This window comes from Anser anser (assembly GCF_964211835.1).
Source record: "Anser anser genome assembly, chromosome: 1".
Classification (NCBI taxonomy): domain Eukaryota; kingdom Metazoa; phylum Chordata; class Aves; order Anseriformes; family Anatidae; genus Anser; species Anser anser.
This window is the reverse complement of record NC_139720.1, coordinates 101,792,431-101,804,556: the sequence shown is the minus strand read 5'-3', so window position 1 is coordinate 101,804,556 and position 12,126 is coordinate 101,792,431. Positions and strand designations below refer to the sequence as shown.

Below are 12,126 nucleotides of genomic sequence, written 5' to 3'. Positions count from 1 at the left end.
CTGCTAACATACTTATGACTAATGACTCGATTTTCTCCTCTTGTACAAATTCACCACACTGAAAGCTCACTTTTTCCCCTCGCTGACCTACAAATCCCTCTGAATGCATACTTTCCTCCCTTTTCTCTAGTATTTCACATATTCTGTGAAACACTCCCATTTTCTGCACTCACATTCCAGTACTACTTGATTTGCTTCTTGTTTAGCCAAACTCATTGCACATTTGTTGAGCTGGTAATTTGTGGCATTGCCTGCCTAGAGCAAGTATAGGGATGTTCCTGGGAGGATTACCTGATCTCTCCCCAATGGCAATTTTTGTGTTGATCCTCAGGACAAGGTGGGGCTAATCTAATTACCAACCTGTATAACAACTTCATGTTTGTACAGGCTTTTAGTTCTGGATTTACAGCTACCCAATATGGGGCAATCACTTTCTTTGAGTTCATCAGTCAAAGCACATAATTTAAATTTTACTGCTTTTATAGAAGAGAGAATATGGTGCAAGCTTCCTCTAGGGAATGCATCACATTCTTCTATAGCAATATTTCTCTAAGAAGTTGAGGAGAATTTAAATATGCTTCAAGTAGTTATGCTTCTGATTAATCTTCCTTTAGTTAACTAAATTATGCATGATGCAGTGGGTTGCATCAATTTTATGGTTATCACAAGGTACTGTGTAATGTGAGGAATCATGTCTTACTCTCTGCATATTCCAGAAAGATCAGGCTCAGTGTATGAATCTCTATACATTTATGATATGCAGAGATTGTTTTGTGTTGCATCTGATCTCTTTTCTTAATTTGGAGGTGGCTTTGTGTGTTCAGTGTCACATTTTTGCTCATTCATGTGTTAGTGACTTGCTAAGGCATCAGTCTGTAACACTGAATTTCACAACCAAGAACTGGGCTGCAGGTGCAATATCCTAAATCCTTGTTGCCTTTTTCTAGTTTTAGATTGTTTTACTTGTCACCAAAATGCTGTTTGTGTCACTAGATCTAGCTTTTAACTTTGCCTCTTAGGCAGTAAGCTTTTACAGAACATGACTCCCTTCATTAAAGCAACTTTGGAATTTCATTCTTTCATTACTCTTTTATTTTGTTTACATCCTTATGTGAGCATGCAGTGGATTTTTTTCATACTTGTATAAATCATTTTTTAAATTATTTGTCGTACAGAGTATAGCATTCATGTCTGTGAGGAAGAAAACCACTGCTGGGATGCGGGAAGTTCATTTAGGTAATCAAGGCAATGGCAGTATAACAGGCATTTTTAACATTATCAAAAAGGAAAATTAGGCAACAGTTTACATACTGTAGTAAAACTTACTAGGTTCCCAAGGGCGGTGTGTCTACCTTAATTTTTAAAATATCTGAAGTTTTTCTTCTGTTATAATTAACTAGTTTCTAAATTCAAGAGTGTGTTTGCAGTATGAGTGAGTACATGGGTCTTTGTCTAAACTATCTGCTTTAATTCTGCTAGCTGTGTTTGTGTCCAGTTGAGTGGATAATCCTGTTTAAGGACATCACCCTTGCTCTCTTGAGACCACATAAAGTGCTGTGTAAACACCATTGCAGCAGAAGTCTGTCTTAAAAAAAAAAGAAAAAGATAAGCTTGCTGCAAGAAGTAAGATGTATGCTCTTATCCTAAGATGCCCAAATAGTTCCTTAGAAGAGGACTGTCTCCAGTTTAGAGGCAACCTTTGCCCTGGCCTTGATTATCTATTTGGTCCCTAAAATTTGGTCTCCTGTGATTCATAATCCTCAGCAGAGGAAGAGGGCTTCCTCTGGGCCAAGCAGATATAAAGATCAATTCATTCTGAACTGTCTGGCATACAAACAAATGGCTGGATGTACGTGTATATGGTGTTATCACAAGGAAGGAGACTACTGTATAGCTAAGATCTAACAGTGCTATTGGGTCTGTTTAAAAAGGGAGAGCTTATTCTGCTCTCTCTTGTCCTGACCTGAGAGCAGCTACAAGATTCAACCACCTCTCTTGAGTGTTGTATCATATGGATCAAGATTGTGGCTGTCAGCTCTCTCAGGGCTATACAAGCAGCTGCTCCTCTGGGAGAAGAGAGGATGGGCAGCATGGTCTTGGGATCAGAACTGGCCATTAAAAATCAGGAAATTGCAACCAGTCTTCAACCTTAGGGAAAGCTTAAGAAGGCTCAGGCTGTTGAAAGAGTTATACCTGTGCTGAGACTCCTTTTTTGTCCCTTGCCATACTCCAGAGAAGGCCAGTCACATGTGCTAAACCTCTTTTAATTAACAACAGATGAGAGCTGTGGCAGCATCCTTGTTGCAGAGAAAAGAAAGCATGCATGCACGTGTAGGTGTGCACACAGGAGGATTGTAAGTAAACCAAATCGACATCTCCCCCATGCAAACACTAGGTTGACTGTCATCCCTGGTGATCCACAGAGCAATAGTATTTTGTGAGACTGAAGAATTATCGTACAGTAGTGAAAGCAATTAACATAGGCCAACCACAGTGCAGTCCTCTGCTATGATCCGGGCAGAGCATCCGAAAGAGAAAGAAGGGTCCCACGGAGTGACTGCAGCCTCTGGTCTGATTGCCACCTATCTGAACTGTGGAATAAGCCACTGCCTTACTCATGTCCCACCTCACCATCCCTGCTGGGACCATGTGGTTCCAGGCTGTTGTAAGATGGCAGCATGGTTACTACAGCCTCAACAGTGAAGCGATGTGGAGCACTGAGTCCCGATGCCTCGTCTTGGAAGGCAGCGTTGTTGTGGCTGTTTGGAGGGGGTGCTGGGGGGGAGTGCCGCTTCCATGAGCGGAACCAGCGGAAGGACAGGATAAAGGTGATGGCAATGAAATCCAGAATCAGCTCTGCAAGCTCCATCACGGACAGGACAGAGGATCCAAACCAGAGACTCCACTGATTCCCCAGCTGGGACAACAGAGTTACTACCTGCAAGAGACAGAATGGGCAGTGAGGAGATCACTTGTTGGAGCGTTTTGCATCCCTGCCTGCTCCCACTGGTAGTATCCCGATGGCACTGGGGGGGTTCTTTCCATTTTGCCACAAGAAGAGATTTTTGAGCCAGCAATGCTGCTGGAATGAACACCTGCCTGTACAGATGGACATCGTGGTGCAGTGGGTGGACGTGATAGTAAATAAAGTACATACCGTGAAGGCTGGTGACTCCCCATTGGTCTTGTAGTTCCATTCCTCAAAAAAGATATTCACTTTGGCAACTCCATTCCTGTTAATGAAAGATGGGGCTGAATAACCCTAACTTTGCAGTCCTTGCATTTCTTCGCTAAGCTTGTTTTCTCTGTCCTCTTCTAACCCTTGTCCTCATGCATATACAGCCCAGAAGCTTTTCTCCATCTTCACTCTCATTCTGCATGAAAAACAATCTTTGATACTTATAGTGCACTTCTGGAACTGCACTGCAAACTAGCATTTGTGTTGTCCTAAGTCCTTCCCAGTCTTCCACTAGCCCTTATTGTGACTTCAAGCCACATGGCAGTAGCCTGAGGCTTACTATTTTCATACTAGATCATGTTCAGACTCTTCACTTGGATTCCCAGTCTTTGTCAAATTCTCAGTTTATCTCTACTGATTCAAATCCATTGGCCTTGTCCACAGGTCCATGCACTATCTCTTCCTATCAGTGATTTAGCCTAAACTATGACCACCCTGCCCACCCCCTATCCACTTGGACTACTTCTGTTTTTGATAACACCTCTGTTAAGGTTAAGGGTCTCTCACCTCTTGGATGTGATATTGTATTTGTTCTGTTGTGAAAGCATGTAAAAAACCCAATCCTGAAATGAAAGTGCAATAAATTGTGTTATATGACCCTAGTCACCTCTTGTAGGTTTAGAACCAGTTGAGGAAGGACTAAACTGGAGTTCAGAGCAGTGCTGCAGAGCCAGGAAACCATCTACTTACCTCTGAGACAGCAGAAGGCCAGCGAGAGTATCCAGCTGACAGCTGGTATTCTGTCATTCTGTAAAACAAGACACTGTGTTAGCTGTTGAAGCTGTGAGAGCCACAAGGCAAGGTCTCTCAATCCCCAGGCACACCTGGAAGCTCCGTCCCGTATTGAAATTCTGCCCACTTCCCACTGAGCTGTACAGTCCTCAGGAGCTCACCCCAGAGCTGACACCGATGCTCCTCAGCCATTTTGGCTTCCCAATGGGAGAAATATCATTTAGGTTTGCACTTCAGCTATTGACTCAATCTTTTGCCCTCATCAGTGAATGCTTTCCAACACCCCTGGGAGTACAGCGTTGCCAGTCTGACTGACAAACTTACTTGCAAGGCTTCCGACATTTGTGGAAGCAGCCCAGCACATCAGCTTTGAATTCAGCCAGGAGTTTGTAATAGCAGTAGCCTGAACAGCAGAAAAAGTAAATCCAGATAAGTTCACAGTACATATATATATATATATATATATATAAAGTATTGTGCAACAGCAAGGGGAATCCAAAGAAAGCTTCCCTCTATAGCCTCAGAGGGACTAACCATCCAAGAGAAGAGTGTCTTTTGGACGTCCCACACCAGAAAGTTGGGAAGCTCATTGCACACAATGAAGAGAGTTACTGGGACATGAGGCGAACCAAACAAGTTCAGCTGTGCATGACGTTTACTATATAATTCCTCCTGTCCTGTGAGTACTTACCCCAAGCTACATGCTTAGTGTAGTCACAATATTCTGCTCCAGCGGGTAAGGGATAGAAATAATATGCACAGCTACAGCGGTTTACCATGTTGAGCTGAAAGCAGGAACGAATGCAGACCTGGAAGGCACGTGATGTGGAAAAAGTTGAACAAGGAAACCAAAGCCATTGTAGCCTGTATCACATCATCCTACTAACAGTGCCCATGGACAAGCGTGACTGTTACAGGACTGAAGCATTCCAGGAATACAGGGAAACAAGCTGGCATGGAAGCAGTGATCAAGCATTACCTGCTCAGTGTAGCGGGATGAATACAGGTTTTGCACTGGCACATCACTGCCATCCTCTGTGCAATCGCTGTAACTGCCCCCGAGACGCACAGTCATCTCCTAGAATATGAAATAGTCATTTCACAAAACTACTTCGCTGTCCTCCTTCTACACTTCCATGCTTGTTCATCAGAACCCGCCTCCTTATGCTTAGTTCTGGATTCCAGCAACTCCTGCTTTCCTCCATTTCATTGTTCTCTGATAAACTGCAACCAAATGCTCTCATCTAGTCCAGTAAACTGCTGTTCTTCCCTATCGCTTCACTACAGGTGATTAATCCCCTCCCTGACAACCCCTCTGTATCTATCCACCAGGTTAAACCTCCCACACCGAAGCCCATACCCTCATGTCCACAGCTCTCACCCCTGCTGCTGCCCCCTCACCTTTCTCATGCTGATGGAGGTCTCAATGCCTGGACGCACATTGAAACCCCCATCATCCATGAAGGCTGGCTCATTCTGATCGTGGACCATGACCCTGGCTCCTGTCACCGTGGACAGCAGAGGGATGAAATCGTTCTGCTCGGTGCGCACCACCAGAGAGAGACCTCAGGACATGTCAAAAAACACGGGAGGTCATCATGTGGGAAAGGAGAGGGAGCAGGATTATTAAATCTGTGTCAGTAAGAGGTAAAGGAAGAGAAACATCACCCTGGACTGAACCTAAGCTGGGCAGAAATGGGAGGTTGGCTGGAGAGAGGCTAGAGACAAGGCTGGAGGATCCAGGAGAGGCCAGAGGAAACTGGATTTCTTAATTGTGGCTTAGAAAAGGCAAACCTGGGAACAGAGAGAGAGATTTAGAGTTGGACAGAATAAAAAGATTGAGGATTGGCCCTAGAGCAGCTTAAGGGAGTCTAGGAACATATACAGGTCAGCTGCTGGAAATGGTAAGTGGGGAAGGAGGAGATCAAGACTAAACTCTTAGAGCTCAATAGGGAACTTCATTAAGGGCCAGTGCAAGTCCAGACAGAGCAATGAATGTAAGGATCAGGCACTAAAGGGGGAAAGAGACTCCAGTGGGGCAGCAGTGAAGGGCAGCCATGTACAAGACACAGCCGTCTCCATACAGGTCAAAACAGAGCTTGGATGAGACAGAGCAGGGCTGCGATATGCCACCACCAAGGTAAGCAAAGCTGGTTGTCCATATCTCCTCCAGCCTGCCAGACAACCCTCCGTGGGGAAAACAGCCGAGCTGTGTCACCAAAAAGTGCCTCTCACCATTATTGATCCCAGGCAGAGAGGATGTCCACAGGCTGCTGCTGTTGTCATTGAAGGTGTAGCAGTTCCCATACAAGGGATGGTGGAAGTGGGTATAATTCCTGTGATGGGAACAGAAATACTCACGGGTTGAGAAGGGCTGTGAGACCAGACTTCCTGAAAGGAACAATTCTCTTTTCCACCTGCACAGAGGGGCTTAGAGCAGATGGGCAGTGTTTGTTATGTAAACTAACCTGAACAGGGAAAAACAATCAAAATATGTTGTAAAAAATGTCCTCGAAGTGGACAGGCTTTTACAATGGGTTTTTTATATCACGAGCACTCATTAGCCCAGATGGAGTTTAGCAGTACTAGCAATTACTATATACTTAATACTGACAAAGCTCTTAGCTCTCTGTACCCCTTTTCTTCCCTTGCTGATGGGTTTCATTTCACTGCCTCTTTGGGGCTTCTGAACCATAATGGTAGCAGGAGAGAAGTGTGATATTGTTTTTACTGTCTTTGAGTAACAACTTTCTCTTCTCCTCCTCCTGTATGTGGGCTGAAACATACCGTGCCACTACTGCACATCACCCTCAGCATGGACACCAGACTCCTAGATTGTACATCTGGGGTTTGTACCAGTATAGTTTGTGTGAAATCCAGGAGAAAAAGAACAGAAACCATCCTCTGAAGTCCATAGCTTCAGGTGACAGTAACTGTGACTCTGCAGAGCACAACCCACAAGAAAGACTCAAGAGATATCACTTGAGACAACAGGATCTGGACAAAGACGATCCCACCTTGGGAAAGAAGTTCTCTATGTGGGTTTCTTGAATTCCTTGGACCCAGGCACAAAATCCATGTGCCCTTAGGAATAGACGGTGGGATGTTTCTACCACTTACGCCTTGTCACATGTTGCTTCATTGAAGCGGCAAGCATAAATGAAATTCTCGAAGTCAGACTCATCCAGGGCTTTCGCATCAGGCACCTGCGCCAGGATGTTGATGTAGTGAAAGCTGTACCATTCCCGCACTGCATCCACCCCTGAGGAGTACACCTGATGGAAACAATCCTTGTTGTTTTCACTGCACTGTAAAAAGAGAGGGAAAAAACCAGCTGTGTCAGGGAAGTCTTGTCCACGAGGAAGTGGCTGTGCTCCCTCAGCACAGCTGGGAAATGAAGCAGAATGAGCGGAAGAGCTCTGTAGGGCTACTGTGCTCAACAAAAAAGCAATCAATAGCATGGGGAAAAGCAATCCCAGGGCTGCTCCTCGGTGGAATTTAAACACCAGGTCAATGGGCATGGCTGAGTGAGAGACAGCAAATTGTAGTGAGGTATGAATCTGCTGCACTTAAAACCTATGTGTTATAAAACCAGAAGCTTTAAATTCTAGCATGGGGAGTCCTTCTTTCAGGGTGTGTCCAGAGAAACAGGTGATCCCCTGAGAGCTCCAGACAACTGGCAAGCAATTAGCTTCAGTCCTTCAGTGCCTTTTAAAATGCAAACACAGATACCCTAGGGCAAAGGAAATGCTGCCCAGGAGCAAATATGACCTGACCACATTTCACATGGCCCACAGCCATACAATACTGTCCCCTTGACTACTATTGAGCAACACTGTGGTTGATGTTAATAAATTGCTCTAAAAACTGATGCAGCCTTCAGGAAGGACAAGGTTTCCCTGCCCTACCTAGGAAAAGATGGGCAAGTCTCCTGTGGCCCACATGACCAGGGACAGGACTGGGGGAGCAGCAATATGTTTAGCAAAGGTTTCAGCTCTACCTTTTTTTGTCATTAACAAAAGCCAGTAACAAAAGCCCATCTATATGGGGAAGGACATGACCAAGTGTCTAACAAGACAGAAGTGCCTAGACAGAGACTGGAGTGGGTAGGACAGAAGATATCTTGGGATCTCACCAGAATAAAGCCAATTTTCCAGTCATTCTTGTCCACTGAGGGGCTGTTCTCTGGGAAGCTGACCAAGTTATCACGCTTCTGCCTTCTCAGCGGGTGGCGCTGAACGTGATGGAGCAGGCTCCTTGAGGTGCGCTTTCGCGTGGACACCGTCGACCAGTCACTCCGTGCCAGAGACATATTGTAGTCATAGAGGTCCAGCAGTGTTTGGTGGGTGATTTGGTCCAGCTCATCCAGCTTCTTCCGGATGGCACTGTATCTATACAAGGAGAGAGAGGAGCCTGCAGGTTTAGGACTGGACACACATAAACAGCTCTGAGTATGATGTGTGGCAAGCAAAAGTTTGCTGGGGTGATTCGGGTCACTCCTGCTGACAGCTGAAAATCCATCACCTTTGCTGGAGGCCACCAATCCTTCTAGGAGATAAGGAAATGCATCTGCTTCTGCCCTGTGGCAGTTTACAGTGCAGCCACTAACACACAGCACTAAGTAGAGCACCTTAAACTAACACAATTTACTGCAAATGCCCTGCAGCAGCAGAGACCTATGAGAAGTGTACCTTCCACCTGCACTCCTACTGAAGGGGACACTCAAGGACCACGAGGAGAATAAGAGTACATGCTTTTATCCCACGCCTGCAAAAGTAGAGGCAGTTGACAGCTCTGGGAGACTATTTCCTACCTGTATGGATTGAGGGTGCAAAGCGTCACAGCAGGGAAAGTCAACCTGTCAGAGTTAAGGTTGAGGTTGAGGTTGACAGGGTAGCTGAAGTACTCCCTGTAGAGGATCCCAAACTGCCAGTACATCAAGCCGAAGGTGAGAAAGAAGAGAACGGACCAGAAGGCTGTCTTCATCTTATTCTTTTTGGAGCACACCAGGCGGATAGCTCCATGGATGGTTGTGTTGCTGCAGAAGAACTGGAAGAGCTCCTGGTAGGAGCCGTAGAACTCGATGAGGCCCTCCTGCTCATCTTCTTTGTGCTGCTGCTCCGCTTCCTGCTTGCACTGCCTCGTCTTCTCCCCTTCTGGCATCTTCCCCGTCTTCACAGACCCACCCTACAGCACAAAGTAAGCCCGAGCTGGTGGTACCCCTGCAAGACAACGCCGGGAAGCCATGTCCTGTGCCAAACCCGGCTCTGCATCACTGCCTGCCCCGACCCTTGCTGCTTTCACCCCCTCCTCCCAGACCCCACCAGGACTGCGGGTCCCCAGCCCCGCACCCCGCAGACGGTCCCCGCTGGCCCTCCCGCACCTTCCCCCCCGTCCCCTCCCAACTGCCCCCCCCGCAGCCTCCCGGCACCTGCGGCGCCGTGCCCATGGCGGGGCCGTCCCGCACCGACGGGGTGAGCGGGCGGGGGGCGGCCGGGTTTGGGAACGGGGTCGGGGCCGGGTCGCTCTCCCCCAGCGCTGCCGCCCGGCGCTGCCGCCTCGCCCGCAGCCTCCCCGGCTGGGCTGGGACTGGTTCCTTTCCAGTTGGAGCCGGCACCCCGCCCGGCTCCTGCCCTGCCAGCCTCTCCCCGCCCACCCCTCCTTCCCCTTCCCCCCCTGCGCCGCTCCCGGGGAAGAAAAGCCTCTTTAAACTCTCAAGTGTCCGCGGCCGGCCCGAGGGGGTCACCTTGGCGGCGCCGTCGGGCGGCGAGGTGATGTCGCCGGGACACCGCTGTGCTCGCAGGACCCCCCCGGCGCCCCCATTTCGGAGCCAGCAGCCCTGCCCCTGCCAGGTACGGCCCAGGGAACGGCGTGTTCCCCCCCCCCCGGCCCCCCCGCCGCCGTCGGGGACACGGCGTCCCGGCGAGCGGAGGTGATGCAGAAAGCGAGCTGGCAGCGCTCGTCCCGAGGGCGTGGGGACGGCAGGAGGCAGGAGGCAGGGCCCCCGTGCAGGGGGGGGCGGCGGGACCGTGCCCGGGGGGAGAGGGGCGGGCACGTCGGGGATCCGCGATGGTCCTCACGGGGGGCCCCGCCGCACGGCCGGGCTCCTTCGTCTCATCAGCGCCCCGGGGCTCGTGCGAGGCTCTAAGAGCCGGATTTCGCAAAGCAAAGGTGGATAGAGAGTTTGGGGTGAATTTTGCTCGAGGGCTGGGGCGGAGAAGGCTCGCGGGGGCTAGGCGATACGCTTGAGGTAGCATCGCCTTTGCCGGTTCATTGACTGAAGAAATCTGTCGTATCCAGATCTAGCTGGCCCAGCCATTGCTGGCAACGTGTTTCACTGAGCTGAGCTTGGGAAATTGAGGCCTCTCGTTGTTACCTAACACCTTTGCAGAGTTTCCTCAGACCATGGAAATGACCACCCATAATGAAACGTGCTTGGGAATCCCTGACGACTTACTGCCTTTCTAACAGCAAAACCACTTTCCCAATAATTTCTCCAAATTACTTTCTCCCAGTCTAGCACTGTTTTGAAGTTTTCACTTCTTTCTTTCCTTTCTCCAGATCAGTCCTTGTTCCGATTCATCTCTCATAGTTCCTGAATTTTGATCCTCATTGGGGTGAGCAGCAGTTTGGTTAGTGACACAGCCACTTATACCTCTTCACATTGCAAAATATCAGGCTTGAAAATGTCACGGAGTACACTTTAGAGCCTGGCAATAAATGACAGCACACCAGGAGCAACCTCATGACAGCTTCTTCTTACAAACCTACAACCACTGCTGAGAGCTTTCCCCTAGTTCCGTCAGGTGTCAAAAAAACAAAAGCATTTTTTTTTCTGACACTGTAAACTTTATTATACCAAGCAATTTGTTTTGAACTTTTATCATTAGAAAAATGAGTTGCAAAGAGTGGGAGGGATGGGGGGAGATGAATGAATATTGTTCTCAAATGCCTATTACAAAGCAGCTTCCTTAGAGTGTTAGAAATACCTTTCTGGATAAGACTGACGGTCTGTTCTGCTCAATATCCCATCTCTAGCAGTGCCAATAGGCAACGACATTTAGGAGAAGGATGTGAGCTCTTCTCTCTTGTGCCGTTTGTATGCTTTATGCACTCAGATACACAGGGATAGTCCCCAGAGATGCACATCAGAATTTTGATTCAGCTTTGTACACTCCCTTAAATTACGTGAACATATACAGACATGTAACAATTACAGGACATCAGCAGTTAAATCACCAGTGTAACCTCTGGAGCTATAATCCAGTAGCCTCATAGAGTGTTTATAACTTGTTTGCGTTATCATAATTTCCTGAAATTACGCTCATTTACACTAACGGACCATCCTCTAAAACTGCATCAGTCTTGCTGGAATTGTGCCATAAATACAAAACAAACAAACAAAAATATAAAAAATGCCTCTGAATGCCCATTTTATACTCATTTAAGTTAGTGGCACTCACAAAACTAGAGCCCAATTTGGCAGAGCTGATAATTGGGCATTCTATGATTTCTACAGCATTTTAAACCATCTTTGACTGATCATTGCAGTTGAGTTCAGAAACACAGGACAGGAAGTCCAGAAACTTTTTGCTGGCTCTGAAGCAAAGGTAAGTGACATTTTTAAAATTTCCTTTGATTTGAAGAAAAATTAAAAAGTCAAACATCTGGACTGATTTGCCGTCTTCAAATGACAGCCTAAAGCAGTTTTCTCAGCACGTCTGTCGTAGTGTACAATCTCCATCATCAGGTTGCTTGGGAGAACTTTTGGCCTTTGCCAGTTTGGACAAAAATAGCAACTAATTAGAGTGTGGGTGTATGTGTTTTAAGTTTTATATTTATATATGCATAAATTACATACATCATATATCTATGTTTCTCAATATACACATACACCTTTAGATATATTTATTTTTCAGGAGGCTTTTTCATATATTGGATTTTTTTTCTTCTAAAGGATTAAAAAACAACAACACTTGTTGGCTCTTCCATAGTTTCCAGTTGCTCTTAGCCGTGATTGAAGCAATTGCCCTTCCCCTGTCTCATGCTGGTGAGAAGCTCTTGTTGCCAGATGTTACCTGCTGCTGTGGCACACCTCAGAGCACTGCAGGATGATTCAGGCTCAGCAGCTACAGGGCGAATGGTCCGAGTCTTCC

At 47.2% G+C, this 12,126-nt stretch overlaps 1 protein-coding gene and 1 long non-coding RNA gene across 7 annotated transcripts; one reads left to right on the top strand and one right to left on the bottom strand.

Moving 5' to 3' along the window:
• Positions 1–2,248: 2,248 nt before the first annotated feature.
• On the bottom strand, positions 2,249–9,848 carry SCNN1A (sodium channel epithelial 1 subunit alpha). Of its 5 annotated transcripts, none has more exons than XM_083797925.1 (13): positions 9,717–9,848; positions 8,784–9,157; positions 8,106–8,361; positions 7,091–7,278; positions 6,206–6,306; positions 5,372–5,535; positions 4,950–5,048; positions 4,662–4,779; positions 4,295–4,373; positions 3,929–3,986; positions 3,746–3,801; positions 3,158–3,233; positions 2,249–2,938 (listed from the first exon to the last, which is right to left on the bottom strand). In XM_083797925.1, exons 2-13 carry the CDS (start codon positions 9,131–9,133, stop codon positions 2,612–2,614), a joined length of 1,872 nt encoding a protein of 623 aa, XP_083654051.1. In that variant the 5' UTR covers positions 9,134–9,157; positions 9,717–9,848; the 3' UTR covers positions 2,249–2,611. The 5 variants fall into 5 exon arrangements, with proteins under 5 accessions (XP_083654051.1, XP_083654050.1, XP_083654053.1 ...); XM_083797924.1 differs by having other exon boundaries at positions 8,784–9,192; positions 9,717–9,845; XM_083797927.1 differs by lacking the exon at positions 9,717–9,848 and adding an exon at positions 9,406–9,567.
• Positions 9,641–12,063, top strand: LOC310881170. 2 transcript variants are annotated; one of them, XR_014572149.1, is made up of 3 exons: positions 9,641–9,822; positions 10,532–11,580; positions 11,928–12,063. It is a non-coding gene; the product is annotated as an uncharacterized lncRNA (long non-coding RNA). The 2 variants fall into 2 exon arrangements; XR_014572150.1 differs by having other exon boundaries at positions 11,890–12,021.
• The last annotated feature ends 63 nt before the right edge of the window (positions 12,064–12,126 follow it).